This window comes from Diceros bicornis, chromosome 17 (genome assembly GCF_020826845.1).
Source record: "Diceros bicornis minor isolate mBicDic1 chromosome 17, mDicBic1.mat.cur, whole genome shotgun sequence".
NCBI classification, from domain to species: Eukaryota; Metazoa; Chordata; class Mammalia; order Perissodactyla; family Rhinocerotidae; genus Diceros; species Diceros bicornis.
Genome location: NC_080756.1, coordinates 46,116,335 through 46,135,272, shown reverse-complemented (window position 1 = coordinate 46,135,272; position 18,938 = coordinate 46,116,335). Strand labels below are relative to the sequence as shown.

General features: G+C 36.2%; 1 protein-coding gene across 1 annotated transcript in view; it reads right to left on the bottom strand.

The window, feature by feature from the left end:
* Window positions 1-3,385: 3,385 nt before the first annotated feature.
* The window catches only part of RERG (RAS like estrogen regulated growth inhibitor), a 106,671-nt gene continuing 91,118 nt past the window's right edge, over window positions 3,386-18,938 (bottom strand). Inside the window, exons 3-5 of the mRNA XM_058557585.1 lie at window positions 15,412-15,468; window positions 6,691-6,764; window positions 3,386-5,133 (exon numbers count right to left, since the gene is read on the bottom strand). Of these exons, the coding sequence (XP_058413568.1) occupies window positions 4,726-5,133; window positions 6,691-6,764; window positions 15,412-15,468 (539 nt within the window). The 3' untranslated portion in view covers window positions 3,386-4,725. The remainder of the gene's footprint in view (window positions 5,134-6,690; window positions 6,765-15,411; window positions 15,469-18,938) is intronic.

Here is an 18,938-nt window from a genome sequence, read left to right as displayed (position 1 = left end):
GACATTGATCTTGGCAACAAATTTTTGGGTATGCCACCAAAAGCACAAGCAACAAAAGCAAAAATAAACAAGTAGAACTACATCAAACTAAAAAGCTTCTGCACAGCAAAAGAAACAACAGAATGATGCAACAACCTATGGAATAGGATAAAATATTTGCAAACCATATGTCTGATAAGGGGTTAACATCCAAAATATATAAGGAACTCATATAACTCAATGTCAAAAAACAAATAATCCAATTAAAAAGTGGACAAAGGACCTAAATAGACGTTTTCTAAAGAAGACGTACAAATGGCCAACAGGTACAGGAAAAGATGTTCAGCATCACTAATCATCAGGGAAATATAAATAAAAGCCAAAATGAGATATCACCTCACACCTGTGAGAATGGCTATTATCAAAAAGACAAGAGATAACATGTGTTGGTGAAGATGTGGAGAAAAAAAGAAAACTCTAATGCACTGTAGGCAGGAATGCAAATAAGTAAAACCACTATGGAAAACAGTATGGATCTTCCTCAATAAATTAAAAATAGAACTACCATATGATCCAGCAATCCCACTTCTGGGTATATATCCGAAGAAAATGAAATCACTAACTAGAAGAGACATCTGCACCCCCATGTTCATTGCAACGTTATTCACAATAGCCAAGACATAGAAACAACCTAAGTTTCCATTGATGGATGAATGGATAAAGAAAATGTGAGATATATATATATATATATATATATATATATATATATATATGTACACACACACACACTCACACACAATTGAATATTATTCAGCTGGAAAAAAGAAGGAAATCCTGCCATTTGTGACAACATGGATGGACTTGGAGGGTATTAGGCTAAGTGAAATATTAGATAGAGAAAGACAAGTGTTATACGATCTCACTCATATGTGAATCTAAAAAAAAGCCAAACTCATGGAAACAAACTGTAGAACGGTGGTTGCCAGGGGTAGGGAGTGGGGGACATGGGGAGTGTACAAACTTCCAGTTATAAGATGAATAAGTTCTGAGGATCTAATATTCAGCATGGTGACTATAGTCAACAATACCGTATTATACACTTGAAAGTTGCTAAGAGAGTAAATCTTGAATATTCTCACCACAAAAAAGAAAACGTAATTATGTGAGGTGATGGATCTGTTAAACCTAACTGTGGTAATCATTTTGCAGCATACATGTACCAAATCATCTTGTTGTACACCTTAAACTTACAGAATGTTATACATAAATTATATCTCAATAAAGCTGGGGAAAAAATGGGCACTGGGTTCCAAGCATAAACAGCAAATCTTCCTTCTAATTCCATTTTTAGACTAGATAATTATATAGCACCAGAGCAAAGTAATACCCAAACCAAAAAATTTATTTTTAATTTTGATCACCATGGTGAGTATCATTGTTTCAGTCACAGAGAAGCAAGTTTACCACGGTTACTATATGGTACTGCAGGGTGGCCATAAAATTTTTGTGAAAATAAACAGCAAATGTTCTCTCAAAAAGAAAAGAAACCATGTTATTATAGGAGCTATTATAACATATTACCCGGCTCAATTTTGAAAATACCATGATTCTGGAGCATGAATAGACAAACAGACCAATGGAACAGGACAGTCCAAAAATAGATTCACATATCTATGAGAATACAGAATTTGCTAAATGTAGTATTTCAAACCCATAGAGAATAGATTTTGATATCATTTCTTTTTCTCAGAATCTTCCAACAAGTCATTAGCTCAGGACAATTGAATTCAACTTTACTCTGATTAAATTTGGCCCAATGAACTGGTTACTTTCTTATTATCCTCAAAGTGGGCATAGGCTGTTTTAATAAGAAAGCTTGGTTGATACTAAGAACCGAAAATGTTGTGTTTATCTATGTATATGCAAGTATTACATATGCTATTTAAAAGAAAGGTCCTGAATTATGGCTTCCTTCCCTCAGTGCTGTGAGGCTACGAGTACAAACACAGTATTTAGAAATAATAAAGTCTTTAGAATCTTAAAAAGAAAAGAAAAGCAACTACAAACAGCAAATGTTGGTAGTGCTAGTGTGGTGATAACAACCCATCATTATTCAAGAATACACAGGTTTCCATCATTAAAGTACTACTTTAAAAACCAACCTGCTTATAACCTTCATTTGTGGAGAAGCCTGGGGCATGAGAGGAATAACTAATTTATATTTGTGCAATCTAATGTTCTTCTGTAATTACCAGTTGGGACTTATGCCAGTTGTTCTATGATTTTTTAACAGGTCTGGATTTATATGCATATGTCAAGGGAAGTTGCTGGTGTTGGTGACTGTGAATTTCACTTCCATAGTGTTTGACCCAAGATGGTGCCCAAGTATTTCACTATGTCTCCTTAGGAGGTTGCTCTTAATAGGAACTGGCTGAGCTTCATCTCCAAGTATAGATATGAAAGAATGAAAGAGAGTGTGATTCTAGAAGATGGCAACATTTTAAAAATAATTTTACTCTACTTTCATTTTCCCTACGCTGTCTAAATGGACATGACTGAAAATGAATCACAACTAAGTTTACCTACTTGGTCCCTTAATATTATGTAGTTACCTAAACTTGCAGTTATATGAATTTTTGACATTTTTTCTTATTTTCTACTCCATTATTCTTTTTCTTTCTTTTAATTCCTTCCCTCTGCTATCCCTTCCTTTTTTTCCATGAAGAATGACACCTGTAGTTCTCTAAACTGCTTTTAATTACTACACTAACCATCACCTTTCATCTCTCCGTATTTTGGTTCCATGCTATTCCTTTTGCCCTAGAATATTTTAACCATCTTTCTTTCCTGGATAACTTGTATATATTCTTCCAGGTTTAGCACGGACCCCATCAAATGGACTAACTTGTGTCAAGTTATATGTCCAACTTTTATAAATATTTGTTAATGAATGAATGAAAGCATAAAGGAAGAAGTTTTCCCTAAATTTTCTGGTTCCCGTGTCTTCATCCCCACAGGTCAAGAACAGGAGCTGTATCTCACTCTGCTAATATACTATCGTGGATCACAGTACGGGCGTTAGAGTCTGACTTTCTGACTCTCTGAGTTCAAATCCTGACTCTATCCACTAAATAGCTGTGCAAACTTGTTTTTCCTTGTGGTTCAATGTCTTCATCCCTATAATTGTGTCATCGTACTATCTCTTGCATAGGGTTATTGTGAATATTTGATGAGATGATACATAAAGTACCTAAAATAGTACCTAATTACTCCAAAATAGTAGCTATTATTATGAACAAGGACTGATTCATCAATGCTACATTTTGATTGTCACAAGTCTCTCCTAATTACAAACGGTTCACGGTATCACAAGAAAGATTGCCTGAATGTGACAGAATGTGAAAATTATGCTTTTTATTATATTCACATAAAATAGTCAGTTACACCAAGTTGTCCAAATGCATTGGTGAATTAAAGCCTCCAACCCTTCCAAATTTTTATACATATATCTATGCATTTATAAATACACACATATGTAAAAAGATATATATTCTCTTCTAAAATAAAGTGCCCAAATCTTGATATATGGGGGCATAATAGGGAAAAAAATCACAAAGTTTTATCAGTTATAGACTGTACTTTCACAATATAAGAATCTGTTTTATACACATTTATTCAAGAAAGATGAACTTTAATCATTCATTCTCTTCCAAATTCTCCTAAGTGAATTAATTTATCCAAAATATTAGAAGTCATGTAGCCAACAACGAATCACATTGTTGCTATTTTTTTCTTACTGTGCCCAGAATAGAGCCTTAGCTCCTCAATGGAAGGGTAGTTAAGCTGCATTCTTAATTTTCCTGTTTTTTGGACTGTCGTCTTTCTGCTAAGATGATAAGCAGAGAGAGAAATGAATCAGACATCTCTAATTCTAAATCCTCTATTATCATTCAATAATGTCAGGGTTTGGTGAAAAGCTTCCTAATGTCTTTACATCACCATAGGCTTGGTGAGAAATGGCCTAGCAGGATCTGAATTGAGGGGTCCTGCTGCCTCTGTTATAATTAAATCTTGTTGGAGCCACAAAAGAAGAATTAGGGTACAATGCTCAATAGATCATTGAGAGAACCCACTCAAAATGAAATGGAACTCTCTATGACAATGGAAAACTTTGTGAGAACATGTTTGAATTTAAGAACAAAATAGGGTTAAAGAAAAACTAGATGATTTAAAATAATTCTGAAAACCTTCACTTCACATAAGCCCTAGGGCTCTAAGCCCTGCTCCAATATCTCAGTTACTCCTCCTGGGTTTATAAGGTATTTTCTATTACCTTCAACTTTTAAGATGATCATTTGCAGTCTTTGACAAGGAATAGAATTTAAAAATGCCTTTGAAAAGACTTTAACCTATTTAAGTAAGGTGAAGATGCCTAAAAATAGCTTAATATGAACCCAACCATTTCAGAATCTCTAGTGATTACATGTTCAAACTGCAACAGAGTGTATGCTATTTAAGCAGGAAAGGGAGAAATTGTCAGCATTGACACTGTATAAAACACTCTATAACTTCTCAACATACAAGAGGCTGGGAATAATGGGAAGCCCAGACATTTCCCCAAGTCAGAACAGAAATTGAATATTTTGTTTTATTTTTGGAAGTAAAAAAAGGGGGGGGGGGTTGTGGCAAGAGAGTGTTTCCAATTACCCGACCCATCTCAGTGGGCCTTCGCAAGGAGAAAGCTGCCTAACTACTGATTTTGGTGAGCATCTTGTTAATGGCTTGCTTGACATGCGTGGTGGAGCTGCGTCGCCTCGTCTTGCCCTGGACCATCCTCCGGCGACGCACCTCTCGACACAGCTCGTAGAATATCTCGGTGATGTTCCCTTCGCCGGTGCAGGCAGAACACTCATAAAAGGCACACGCCAATTCTGTGGCCAGCTTCTCGCCTTCTTCCGTACTAACCTGTCTGGAGTGGTCCAAGTCAGCCTTGTTTCCAACCAAGATGAGAGTCACATTCTTGGGCTTTTTGATCTCGTCCAGGATGTTCTTAAGTGGCAGTACTTCCTCAAAACTTCCTCGGTCAGTAATGTCATAGGCCAGCACAAAGCCTTCTCCCCATCGCATGTGTCCTTCCCTCTGAATGGTGTCTTCCTGTTGGCAAGGAAAAGACAGCAGTTGGAGTCCTGGAAGTAATCACGATGTATAGATGCTGCTAATACTAATGGTGACCCCTTAATTACCATTCCTTATATTCGGTGTCATTAAAATTTCTTGATAGTCTACCTCTACAAGCTTACCTTCTCAATCAGTTTGGAATAGAAGCATTACTCATAGCAAGATATTTCAGGGAACTAAAAATGTTCTAACTGAACAGACTTTACTTTCTGCTTCTAATTTTTTTCTTGCCACATCATTAAATCTGTAATTACAAGAACTTTAAAGAAATTATCATCTTAGTTGAGCACATGGCCTCCGAGACTTTTCATCACAATTAAAGAATTGGTGAATAGGTAATAGACAAGTTGCCCTTATCCCACCCTTTAGACATCAGAATTACAGGCATGGCTTAATGAAATGGTTTTGTTTTTTGCTTTAATCTCCTCTCTCTTTAGATTATAGACAATTACCCACCAGGGGTAGAAAAACAGTGAAAAATTGTAAAGAGAGTCAAACTCAAAATCAGGGGTTTGGGCTTTTTTTCCCTATCCCAGTACTCCCCAAAATATTATGCAGTCCCAATAATGACAGAAACTCATTTGAAGTGATTCTTGAAGGAAGTGATCACTCCTTCCTAGGAAGGTAACATGTGTGATTCAAAAATGCATTGCCTTCACAGGTTCGAATGACTTCTACAGGCATGTACTGCCCTACTGCCTCTCTTAGAATCCGTGTTGGGTGGAAGGTGACAGCATGTATAGGAAGGAAGTGGTGGTGAGAAGGCAAAGTGTATAACTAATTGTAAGAATATTTCTTGGATTAAATACTTTAATTCAAGTCATCTTGGGGTCACAGGTCACTGAAACGCGTCAGACAATCCTTCAGCTTCCTAACTATCATTTCTAGTGGTCATTCCTATCCTTGGGAACTAAACCTATCCATGCACCTGTTTGTAATCTCAGAACTGACTGACCTCAAAGCAAATTTATATTAATTTCTTTTTTAAATAAGTTGTCATTGTTCAATAACGTGGCTCAAATTTTCAATAAGATGTGGTGAGGTTTGGAAAGAATATGATAGGAGAGATTCCTACAATGAAATATTCTGAAAAAAGATTCTGAGGTCATAGAAGTTTGAAATACAACATATACTAAATCCCTTAAAGATTCACTGTATAAATAAGCATATTAAAGGTTCTGAGAAGTTCTCCAGTAAACATACCTGTTTATCAGAGCATTTCAAAACACATTCAGCCATGAAAAAACCTATTAATATCTTGTGATTCCAAAAAATATAGGCAGGCAATACTCTTCTAGATGATATCATGTGAATGTTATGGTATTTTCAAAACCCCCTTGAAGTACTGGGTTATTTAGATAGGGATGCAGACACAGGCTGTTGCAAATCTGTTAATATATAAAATAACTAGATAATTTAAGAAAAAAGTCTTCAGGCATCATTATTTAATTGTAGGAAATTAATTGTGTTCATATTATGCATGTCTCATTTTTATTTGATCCAGACAATATTTTAGCTGAACTCCTTATTCACCTGACCAGCAGTATCTAGTATCTCCATGGTGACAACTTCATCATCAATGGTTGCTTGGTGTCGGTAGGTTGATTCTGAGGGAATGAGCAAAAAAAGAAGGTAAATAAGTGCATAATTTAATTTGATCCTTAAAATTACAAGTTAGTCACAGGAGTACATCCGTTTTTATAGCATAAGGGAATGTGCATCCTAGGAAGGAGAGGATGGATGTGCAAGAAGGTGCCGTCTCTTAGAGCTCGTGGAAGCAACAGCTTCTAATATGAGAGCCACAGACGTTATGATATAGTATGGGAGAGTCTCTTTGCCTCTGCTTATTTTATTCTCTTATGAGGCCAGCTTCCTGACACTCTCTTCCTTTTAAAATGAGGCTTCCACATCTGAAAATGAGAAAGTGGTTCCCACAAAATGCATTCTACCTTTACATTCCTAAAAATCCACTTTCTGGAAATCCCTGTTAATTCCTGTTCCTGAGAAGGTGATTTATAAGCAGGAGCTACTCATTTCTTTCCAGACCTCAACTCTGGAAACATAAGAAACAGAGGGAGGTGGTTGGCCATCCATGTGATAAATGACCAGGTGAAGCTATGAGAAACCCTTGGGGCAGTAGAAGGTGGTCAGACCTCAGTTTGGGGGTTGTGAGGAACAGTCACCCAAAGTAGAGGAGGGCTGGACAGCATGGAGGAGAGATGGAACAAAGCAGAGTTCTCTTGTTCATTTCACCTCTTCAAGGTAGAAAAGTGACAGCAGCTCAGTACCAGCTGGAGGCTGGCAGGTTAATATCAGAGTAGACCCTAAGGTCTGCTGGTGTGAGCAGAAGTTAGCAGGTGCAGGAACACTGCATGGCTCTGAGTGTACCCCTCCACACGAAATGGAAACCAGAGGTTGATGCTGCTCTATATGAAAACGAGAACAACTGAAATAAAGAACTCAATAAATGATTGAGCTGATGAAGGTCAGGTTGAGGAACTCTCCCAGAGAGTACCATTAAATGATAAGAAGAAGGAAAATGTAAAAGTAAAATATAAGAGATATGGATAATAGAAATAGACATGTTATTAGCTCTTATAAAATGAGCCTTAAAGTGAGAATAGAATACATACAGGGATGAAAATATTTGAGGTTGTAATGACAGAATTTCCCAGGATAAGAGGCATTGAAAAACTTCAGATCTAAAGGACTAACAGGACACAGGAGGGAAAATAGTCCCATATCTTAACCCATTATGGCAAAATTTAAGGATATCAATGACAAAGAGGAAAAATTAAAAGTATTTAGAGAAAAAAGGCACATAATCTACAAAAGGACACGACTCAGACTGACATTGGACTTCTCACCAGCAGAACTGAATTCAAGATCCCAATGGAGTAAAACAAAGCAATAGAACTATATCAAAAGCAATCCAGAACTACAATGCTAGATGGTACAATTATATCAGAACGGAGGTGGTGGAAGAGACCAGAGAAAGGTTTGAGTGAGCTAATGTACTTTTCTTATTCTGGAAAACGAAAAGAAAGAATAGAAAAAAGTGAGCTAAGTATTCAACTCAACAAATTAGAAGAGGAAATTCAAGAAGATATGAGGAAAGAAGTAAAAGCGAAAACAGCAGAAAAAAATTAGATAAGGTTAACAACACCAAAGCATAGTACTTGAAAAGATTTAAGAAAAAGAGGTGGGGTGGGGGGAGAGGTAAAAATTTGGCAATACTGACCAGTAATTTAAGAGAGAAGGTGTGATCAAACAAAAGAAAATAACTACACATTCTGACGAAATAAAAATAAAATAATCTTATGAACTGTATACCAACAAATTTCAACCCCTGATAAATTCTGGGATGAAAAAATGCACAGATTGGCGCACTGAGAAATAGAACACCTCACTTGATCAATAGTCAGTAAACAAACTTAAATGCTAATTGTAGCTCTCTCCCAACCATCAAAAGCAACTGCAACCAGTTGGCTTCATGGGAGATTTCCATTAAACAAGTTGTTCTAGAAAACAGAAAAAGGATAGCTACACAATCCCTTTTATGGGGCATTATGCTGATTCTTGTAAGAAGTATTATACAAGTAATAAGAGAAAAAAGAAAAGAAAATTGTAGGCTCATTTCATTCTTAAACATAGATTCAAAAATTCTAAATAAAATATTATCCAGTTGAATCCAACAGTGTAATAAGTACATCAGGGTCAAATAGAGTTTATTTCAGGAATACAAAGAATGTTTAAAATCTATCAATGCAATTTAACACATTAAAGGACTAAAGGAAAAAAAATCATATGATTACCTCTATAGAATGATAAAATTTCTATGAATTTAAAATACATGCATGCACAGAAAAAATATTTTTTGAAAAAATATATAATAGCTAGCACATACTGCTTACCATTTGAATAATTGTTCTAAATGCTTTCCTCATATTAACTCATTTAATCCTCACAAATATCTCATGTAGTATGTATTACTATTAGCTTCATTTTACATGAGGAAACTGAGGCACAACAACATTTAATAACTTGCCAAAGGTCACACAGGTTAAGTGGTAAGTGGTAGAGCTGAGACTGGAACTCAGGAAGCCTGGCTTTAGGAATTTTAACCACTCTGCTAAGTATCAAACATATGAGATTATATCCCTAAGGAAAAGAGGAAGGCAATAGTGTCAGAATAGGGATGCAGGAAAAATAAAGTGAAATAATATAAAATAATAATATAAATAATATAAAGGCTTCACATGCACATGCCATGGTGCCATGGATAGAGCAGTATGATTGACTCAACTCTTTACACCTAAACTACCCAAATCACCAACCAACCAACCAACCAACTGACTGACCGACCTAATAACCCTAGAAGTTTTTCTCCCATCAGAGTAGCCAGTAAGCCAGTGCTTTTACTTATTTTTTCTGTCTATCTCATGTTTCTGATTTTCATTTCTTCATCTCATCAACTATTTTACAGTTCTTTTTTGACCACAGTTTTACGTTACTTCGCTGTAAATATAATCTCCTACTCAAAATACAAACTGCAGAAAGGAGGCTTAACTAAGTAGCAGAACCTAGCCTTCTACCTGTCATCAGCCATGTGTAATGATCATTGCCACAAGCATGGCACATTGTTGAAGTATTTTCTGAAAAAAAATTTAAAAACGAGATTATATTCAATATATTTTAATAAGTGTATTTTACATTATTGTCATTCTCCTAGAATATGTAATCCATATGTGGTGTATGCAATGATTGTCAATTCTAGAACATTCCATCCCTCTACTTTTTTATGTTAAATAGGAGATTATTGTTTTGTATGATTTAAAGCTCTAAAATAGCATTTACAGCAACTACTTAGATAAGATAACACTCTATGAGTGTTATCTCAACTTCCTTTTTCATCTTCAGTGCTCCAGCTTGAGGAGGAGAAGCCCAGACGGCAGCACACATGCTAGGATCCATGCCCTTTTTGTCTCTCCCTCCACTGTTCTGTAGTGGCCTTTGTACTCCTTCTCTTTTAAAAGGACTGCCATCAGCCCTGGAGCCTGGAAAACAGAGTTCTGGGCTCTATTCCATCCCTTTGCACCAAAAGTTGTCTGACAGACAGTGACATTTTTCTCTATTGCTTTCATAATAAATAGGATATGTATTTCAACCACAGACGGCCACAGTAGGGGGGAAATAGAACATAATGAAAATTGTATGAAGCTGTGTGCTTCTTTGGCTGTTTGTTAACTGAAATGAGAATGATAAAATGCAGGAAATGAGGGAATGTCTGCCACAGACATAGCAGCGGGTGGCAGCGGTGATTTCTTCAAAGCTGGGGACTGGTTTCATGCCATTTCGAGCATTTTTTCTTTAAGGCTCTTCTGTCTTTCTCATGAGGAACCCAGACTACATGTGAGACAGTGGAAGTATTGCCTATAGAGGCAAAATGTTGTGCATCCATGTGCTAGCCTTTCTAAAGATAATTCTAAAAAATGTATTTAAGTACTCTTTGGAATTTATTTATTTTTTTTGTGAGGAAGATCAGCCTTGAGCTAACATCCATGCTAATCCTCCTCTTTGTGCTGAGGAAGACCGGCTCTGAGCTAACATCTATTGCCAATCCTCCTCCTTTTATTTTTGCCCCCAAAGCCCCAGTAGACAGTTGTATGTCATAGTTGCACATCCTTCTAGTTGCTGTATGTGGGACGTGGCCTCAGCATGGCCGGAGAAGTGGTGCATCGGTGCACGCCTGGGATCCGAACCAGGCCGCCAGTAGCAGAGCGTGTGCAATTAACTGCCAAGCCATGGGGACGGCCCAGTACTCTTTGGAATTAAACTGTACTATTAATTTTAAAACATAAGAGAAAATGTGTATGTGCTTAGAGGGTGGACGTATTTTTCATTTTGTTCATACTAACAGAAAATGATCATTTGAGTCTTTTGTTTTTTTAAGGTAGGGGGTGATTGTTTAAGAAATGCTTCTAGGGGCCGGCCTGGTGATGTAGCAGTTAAGTTTTTGCACTTCACTTTGGCAGCCCAGGGTTCACCAGTTCGGATCCTGGGCGTGGACCTACATACCACTCATCAAGCCATGCTGAGGAAAAAGAAAAAAAGAAAAAAAAAGAGAGAGAGATGCTTCTAAAAGAACCAAATAGCATCCAGGTTCGGTTCCTGGGCGCGAACCTACACCACTTGCTGGCGACCACGCTGTGGCGACAACCCACGTACAAAGCAGAGGAAGATTGGCATAGATGTTAGCTCAGCGCAAATCTTCCTCAAGCTAAAAGAGGAAGATTGGCAATAGATGTTAGCTCAGGGAGAATCTTCCTCAGAAACAAAAAAAATTATATCTGAATTTCACTGTATATGAGAGATGTGCGATTTAAACATGCATTCAGTAACATTTTTATAAATCGAAGTATATTTTGTTACTCTAAGAGAAGTTGATGCTCAAGGGGATGTTGTATATAGTTAATCCTTTTACTAATTTAGCTTTATTTGCATATTTCAACACATTAATATGGACGTTTGACCTGTACAGTAACAACAGCAGTTAGTAATGTTGATTTATGCTAGAATGGAAATTGTACTGACTTGACTTCTACTGCTGGTCTAACCACAAACTATCCTCATAATCTTGGATAAATTTACTTTGTTGGACTTGTTTCCTTATTTGTCAAATGACGATCTCAAAGTTCCTTGCTATGTCGACGTTAAATAGTTCTATGAGTCGGCTAAGCACTTCTGCTTTAGTGTCCAGTTGAGAGAATTTGTTCTGGGTGTGTCTCTCTCTTTGTATGAACCTTTCCAAACAGAGGGAACTGTAAAGCAGGCAGGAAGAACCAATTACAAAATCAAAGCACCAGTGGGTCCAATATGTCTCCCATTTCCTACCCTCACTCCTGTGTGACCAGATAGAGACACCATACTCCATTCAACCACAGCGCAGGGTGCCTCCTATGTAGCGGTAGTAGTGGAAGGTGCTGAAATGTAGTTTCTCTTTTTCTCTCCAAATGCCCCCAACACACAAGCACACACACGCAACTGCACACGATCTAAGCTTTTGTCTATATTCTCTGCCATGAACAGCATTTTCAGAAAGAAATATGACTTTCAGAGGTAGAGGTTCAGTTCTTTTTTTGAATCTAATCAGAACATGGATCTTGTTCTCTATCCAGAACATCGTTGCCATCACCATCAGAGGGTTTTCCTGGTAGGTGGTCCAAGTCTCAAATCTTATAGGCTTCAGTGATGGTTTTCAAATGCTGTTCATAGACCAGCTCTGGCTTCTGACAGAGATTTCACTGGTCCACAGTGAAATGAGAAAAACTTAAGGAAAACTAAAATTGTTCAATGTAAAGGATTGAACTTTTTTCTTAGATTATATCCTTCAAAACACTTAGATGTTAAAAATATTTTCTTCTCTTATAAAATGTTTAGTTCTCCCTCACCTTCTGCCCTTTGCTTACATCCCTAATCAGAACTCCTACGATGGTCCCTCTCCATAAGAAAAAAAGAACACCAAAAAAACTCCCCAAACCAAAAACGAAACCAAAACATTGGGTCCTGAAATCTAAGAGTTTGGAATTCACTTGCTACTATAGTAGCAAGCATTTCCTTCACAGAACTATTTCAGAGCAATAAATATTACAGCTTTGCTAATATGTTGAATGGTGTTCATGGTCTTCAACTTCTCATGGAGGAATAATTCTGTTACAGGTTGAAAAAGCTGTCCCATGTATTCTAAGGAAGGCACTGAATTCAGAATTAAAGACTGTTTTTTGCAAATGTTCCACTTGGTTTTTTACTGTAGCTTTCCCTTCGGGTGGTGGATTTGAAACTCTATGATAGTATGAAGTTAAGCCCAGGAAATGCTGACTGCTCTTAGATGAAATGGATTGGGAACTCGTCTAGGCTAGAACACTAGAGACTTCCAGCACACACGCACAGACATACACACTCGCATGCACAAATCCAGTTTCCAGGGTGAGTTAATGAAGCCCTCACTTGGGAGTGAGTCATCTGTCTGATACTCCTGGAGTCTGATCAATGCTCTTGTTGCTTAGCAGCTGCAGTACTCTTTGAACAGTACAGTGCAAGGTCACTCAGTAAAGTTTCATTATTCTTAGTGAAGGAAGCCTGCATTACAGATAACTGATGTAGGCAGATCTCTATTAATAGCAGTTGCTTTTCAGAATGAATAAAAACAAAAGGGAAAATGGTTCACCTGAGACTAATTAAAAATAGTAACATTAGCTACTGGAACACATTCAGAGAGAGTTAAAAAACTTTATGAGATCATTTTTTATAAGCTTCATCTTTTGTTGAGATGTAATAGTATAACTAAATAAAATTAGTATTTTTCTACTGAACTATAATAAATCATTAAGATTCTCAGGAACTATAATCTTTGTAAAGGTTAAATAAGTAATAAAAATGTAAGAGAAGAATAAGCATTTACTTATATGGGACAAACAATAGATGATGAATGATTTTTTTTTTAAACCAAGTGCATTTTTAGATCCAAATATATCATTTTAAGATTAGATTGCGGCTATATGAAAAACATGCTAAAATTACTGATGTTGAAAAATAATTTATTTAAAAGCAAAAAGAGAAGTAAAGATTAATAAGTGACCAGACATGCTATTGTCTTAGATTAAAAGACTCCATCATAATGATGTGAATCTTCTCAAAGTAATTTATAGTTTTAATGCAATTCCAATCAAAATCATGTCATGTTATGATAGAGTTTTTAAAATGGACCAGGAAGAATAAACTGGAGACAGTAGCCAAGATAATTTTGTAAAAAAGTAAAGAAGGAAGACTTTCTCTGCTGGGTATCAACATGTTCTAAAAAGCATACAATTACCAAAAGAGTGTGGTACTGGTGTTGGATATGACCTCAACTCTAGAACTGCATCTTAGTGTAAATGATCCAATACATAAAAAGGCAGCACTGGAAGTAGTGGAGAAAGGGGGCGACTATTTGATAAATACTAGGAGTTCAAATGGTCAACTTTTTGGAAAAAATGTTGGGTCTTCACCTTGTACTTCTCACTAAAATAAATTCTAGATAGATTAAAAAGTTAAAAATTAAATAAATAAACTATAAGATCACTCTCTATCCCCTTCCCTGTTCAGTTTTCCTTCATAGAACTGATCACTATTTGACATATATTTATTTGTTGACTCTTCTCTCTTTACTAGACATAAGCTCAAAAAAAGCAGAGCCTTTCTCTTTCTGCCTATTGATTTATCCTCAGCACCTAGAATAATCTGACACATAGGAGGCATTTAACACATATTTGTTGAGTGAATAAGTAAAAGCAATGAAAGGAAGCACAGGGGAAAGGAAGCTCCCTTTTAAACTCAATATATCTAACCTTGGAGTGATAATCAAGAAACAAATAAACAAACAAACCCAGGAATAATCCTTGCCCATTTCACCATTCTGAATAAGGCCTGCTCAGCCTGGGGCACCCTGTGCCTGGTAATGAAATGATGTATGTCTTTCCCTCTTCGTCTGGATTTCAAAGTTGTTGCCCTTTACAAAACCAACTGGGGTCCTGAAGCATAACAAACAAGAACTCACAGGCTTAATTCAGAGTAAAATCTGAAGCTTAATTTAGAACCCTCGGATTTTCAGTGTTATTTTGAAGTTGATAACTAAATAGATTTCTAATAAGTACTCTGTTACAGACTATGAAAAATACATGTGATGAACGCTTCATACATCAACATTATTGCCATTTTCAAGATCAACAGATGTCAACTTTTGCTTCTTTTTTATTTTTTAAATAGGCTTAAATCAGATTCATTGCAGAGAAGAGGGGGAAAAACATAGATTATCTATATATTTTTCCAAAATCAGTATTCACAAGTTTTATTTTACTGTTATACTCTCCTCAGCATGCCATTGTCTCCCACACCAAATTAGCCATGTCCACTGTATCCTCGTTCCCTCGTTAGAATGATCCTGTGTTTCCTGATGGAAGGGCATCATATTGTACCTACTTCCTTCGTGTCTCTGGTTTGACCTGAGTTTCTCATTTATGCATTAAAATTGCATGGTTGTAAGCACAGACAGCATGCAACACATGTCTAGCTTCTCAGAGGGCTTCTTTGCATGATTTGATAAAGCACTTTCAAAATAGCTGGAAGATGCTTAAAAATGTTGCAAGAGAAAATGTCATTCTCTCTTTTGGGTCATAAACTTGATTAGAGAGGAGAAGGAAATAAAAGTTGACCTACCGAGAGTGGGATCATATTCCCAGATGAACCGTTTGGTCAGAAATCTCACTACAAGAGCTGTGGAAAAAAGAGCAACATTTCAAAAAAATTTATTAATTTTCTTATAGTTCTTATCCTGGTAAGGAAAGAGAAATAGCCCAGACAACTATATGTGTTTTATATTTCTTGGCATATAAACCCATTACATTTACTTATGTTTATTCAAATACTTTCTCAATTTCATATTGTGGCCTAAGCACTGGTGTAAGGTTTTAATGAATTTGTGTATTAATCAATAGTTTAGATTTGTTCCTTTAGTCACAGGGTTAAAAACAAACAAACAATATCACAATGTGAAAATGCTCACATATAACATTTTTAGCAAAACAATGAATTCAGACATAAAGTGTCACAATACAGGTCTCTAAAATTTGAATATTGATAATGATTGATAAAGGTGAATTAAAAATATGATAATTTTTATAGATTACTAGCTGGAAATTTGTATTATAAAAATATTTAAAATTAAGGATTTTATTAGTGATTCATTAAAGCTCATCAAAAGTAATGTTCATGAAATACTTACGGTCAGGGTCATGACCTGGAACTGTGCTAAGCACTTCACGTGCAGGATCTCCTCAACCCTCACTTCATCCCCAAGGGGCGGATACTAGGATTGGTCCCATTTTTCAGATAAGGAAACTGAGGCTTTGAGACGGTAACTAATTTAACTGAGCTCACCTAGCTAATTAGTGGCTAAGTCAAGGATTTGAATCCAAGAAGTCTGTTTCCAAAGCCTGGAATTTATCCACTGTCCTAAACTGAATTTAAGGCGTCGGCCATCTGGATAATATTCAACTAGAAGATGGGTCGGAGAAAGACAAGCACTGAGGGATGTGGACTCTATTGTCCTTCACACTGGTGGAGACATACTGACCATTTTCTTATACTTGTATTATAGTTGAAAACAGTGGTTTTTAATCTTTTAAAAAAAATACTTTTTGGAGCGTAGTGTCACAGACACTTTAAAAATGGAATAAAAGATTTGGATCCCTTCCCTGGAAGAATGTATATACACAGTTTGGCATATAATTTCAGCAGGCTCACGAGCCCTCTGAATACCATTGATAGTCTTCTTGGGAACCCACTGACCCTAACTAAAGAATCAATGTCTACCATATGTTACAGTTTAAAGATATCTATTATTAGGGTATTTTTATTTTTACGGAAATGTCAGGGAGGTAGTAGTCTAAAGATACTGCTTGAAGAAATGACTTGTTTGTTGCAAGTTACTGTCATCATCTCCTTTGTCTATTGCCTCTGTTAAGATCAAAGGAGGTATACACCCCCTACCACAGGGTCTTATATGAGAGATCTCAGTGCAAATTGCAACAAGAACCTCATAAAACAGACCACAAGCATATGTGGCTTGGCTGGAGACTGAAAGTAGCAATGTTCTTTCTAATTACAGAGTGTGAGGCTGGATTTGAGCCAAAATATTTGCAGTGCCTAAAGTAGCAAGGCCACTGACCCTATAATACTTCCCACAGTGAGCGTACTTGTGGTTTTATCTGCAATTTTGAGAGTCTGTCACTGTTCATTCTCCTGAGACTGTCTTTTTTTTTTTTTTTTTGCATGTATGAAGTAGTAAACAGATATTTTTCTGTTTTTAACATAGAAGTGTTAGTAAACCTAATTGCCGGCAGTATTCGAAGAGTTTCATCTTCTGTTAGAATATGTAGTTTTAACTCTAAAGGTTACAACCTAGAAAAATTCATTTATCTGGCATCTTCAAGCAATGAGCTATTAAAATTAACAAAATTTGCTACATAAGTAATGTTTGAAGTACCCCCAATTCCAAGACCATTTAAACTTTAATCATTTCTCAAAGAAATCTTTCTAAAATGTATTAGACACTCCATTGCCTTTCAAAACCCTGTACACTAAACACAACTGAATCATTTTTAAATGTCTGGATCTTAATGAAGAACCTTGATTAGTACCCTGTGCAGTTAGAAGCTATAGAGTAGTTAAGGCACAACAGCTCTAGAGTGCCAGGGCTTTTGAATATTTTTAGTTTTTGAATATATGTATTCATACACACACATAAATAATTTTTTCTTCCCTCAAATACCATGGCTTTCTGTTTTTGCCACAGTCACTGAGACTATCTCTAATACCCATCTGAATATCTACTTTGTTACTTTTATCATTCCAAAGACTGATAAGCTATATTAACAAGCTTGCTAGAATTTTGTCTAATATTGGAGTAAATTAGCTCTGGGGTTCGATTCTAAGGAAGGGGTTCTATTACTATAGATATGATTCCTGTGCCCCTTTGAGATACCATGTTTGTTGTTGATGAGCCTGCTGACTTCTAGGTTACTGGCTCAGTTTCAGCCAGCCTCCCTCCAACAGGGCAGTCTTGCTGGGCTTAATCAATGAAATCAATCTAAACAATTTCAATATTCTTTTTTAAGAGACACACATCATTATTTGATGGTTATTTTAACAAAAGAATCACACATTTTTTAAAAAATTCAATCTTTAAAATGCAGTAAAAAAATCAAAAACTACTTTAAAAAATTGACATGTCATCTGTTCATCCTTTGAAGATGCGTTTTCATCTCTCTCACAGATTATTCATGGAAAAGACAAATGCATTTTCTATATTTTTAAGTTTTCAATAATATTTTAATTTAAAATTATTAGTCTAAAGAATGAAAATAATTTTACATGTGTACAAATGATATCTGTTAAAGGCTCTGTTGTTATTTAAATCATGTCTGAGATGCTTAGGTGACATTCACCGTTTATTGAGGTAATTATAAAACTTCACCAGTATTATTTAGCCCCACATTTTATTATAATTTTATAATGGGATATAATTTTCATGTGTGATATATCTTACCACTTCTCATCTACTCCATTACTGCCACTTTCGTCACATGGTTTCACCTGTTAATGACAATGTAATCACTTCCTCAGCACTGTTTCTACTTCATCTGCACCTCCAGAACCCCCTTAAACTACTCTCTACACAGCAGCCAGTGATTCTGCTAAAAAGTAAACCATCTCGTGTCACTTATTTTCCCCAAATTCTCTCATCTGACCTCATCTCATTGAATAAATATTTACTGTGTGCCTACTCTGTGCCAGGTTGTGTTCTAAGTGTTTGGAATAATGCAGTAAACAATTCAGACAAAGATCTCTGACCTTACAGAGCTTTTATATTCTACTAGGAGGAGACAGATAAAAATAAAAATAATAAATAAATTACATAGTATGTTCGAGATGATAAGTGCTATGGGATAAAAGATGCAGAGCAAGGTAAGAGGGAGTTAGCATTGGGAGATGAGGATGTGAGAGCTGTTATTTAAGACTGGGTGATCGGGATAATCCTCATTGAGAAGGTGATATAAGAAAGAGATGAGGGAAGATATCTGGAAGAAATAGTGTTCCAAAAAGAAGGAACAGTCAGTGCAAAGGCCCTAAAGTAGGAATGTGTGCTTGATATGCTCAAGAAACATTAAGCAGGCCAGTGTGGC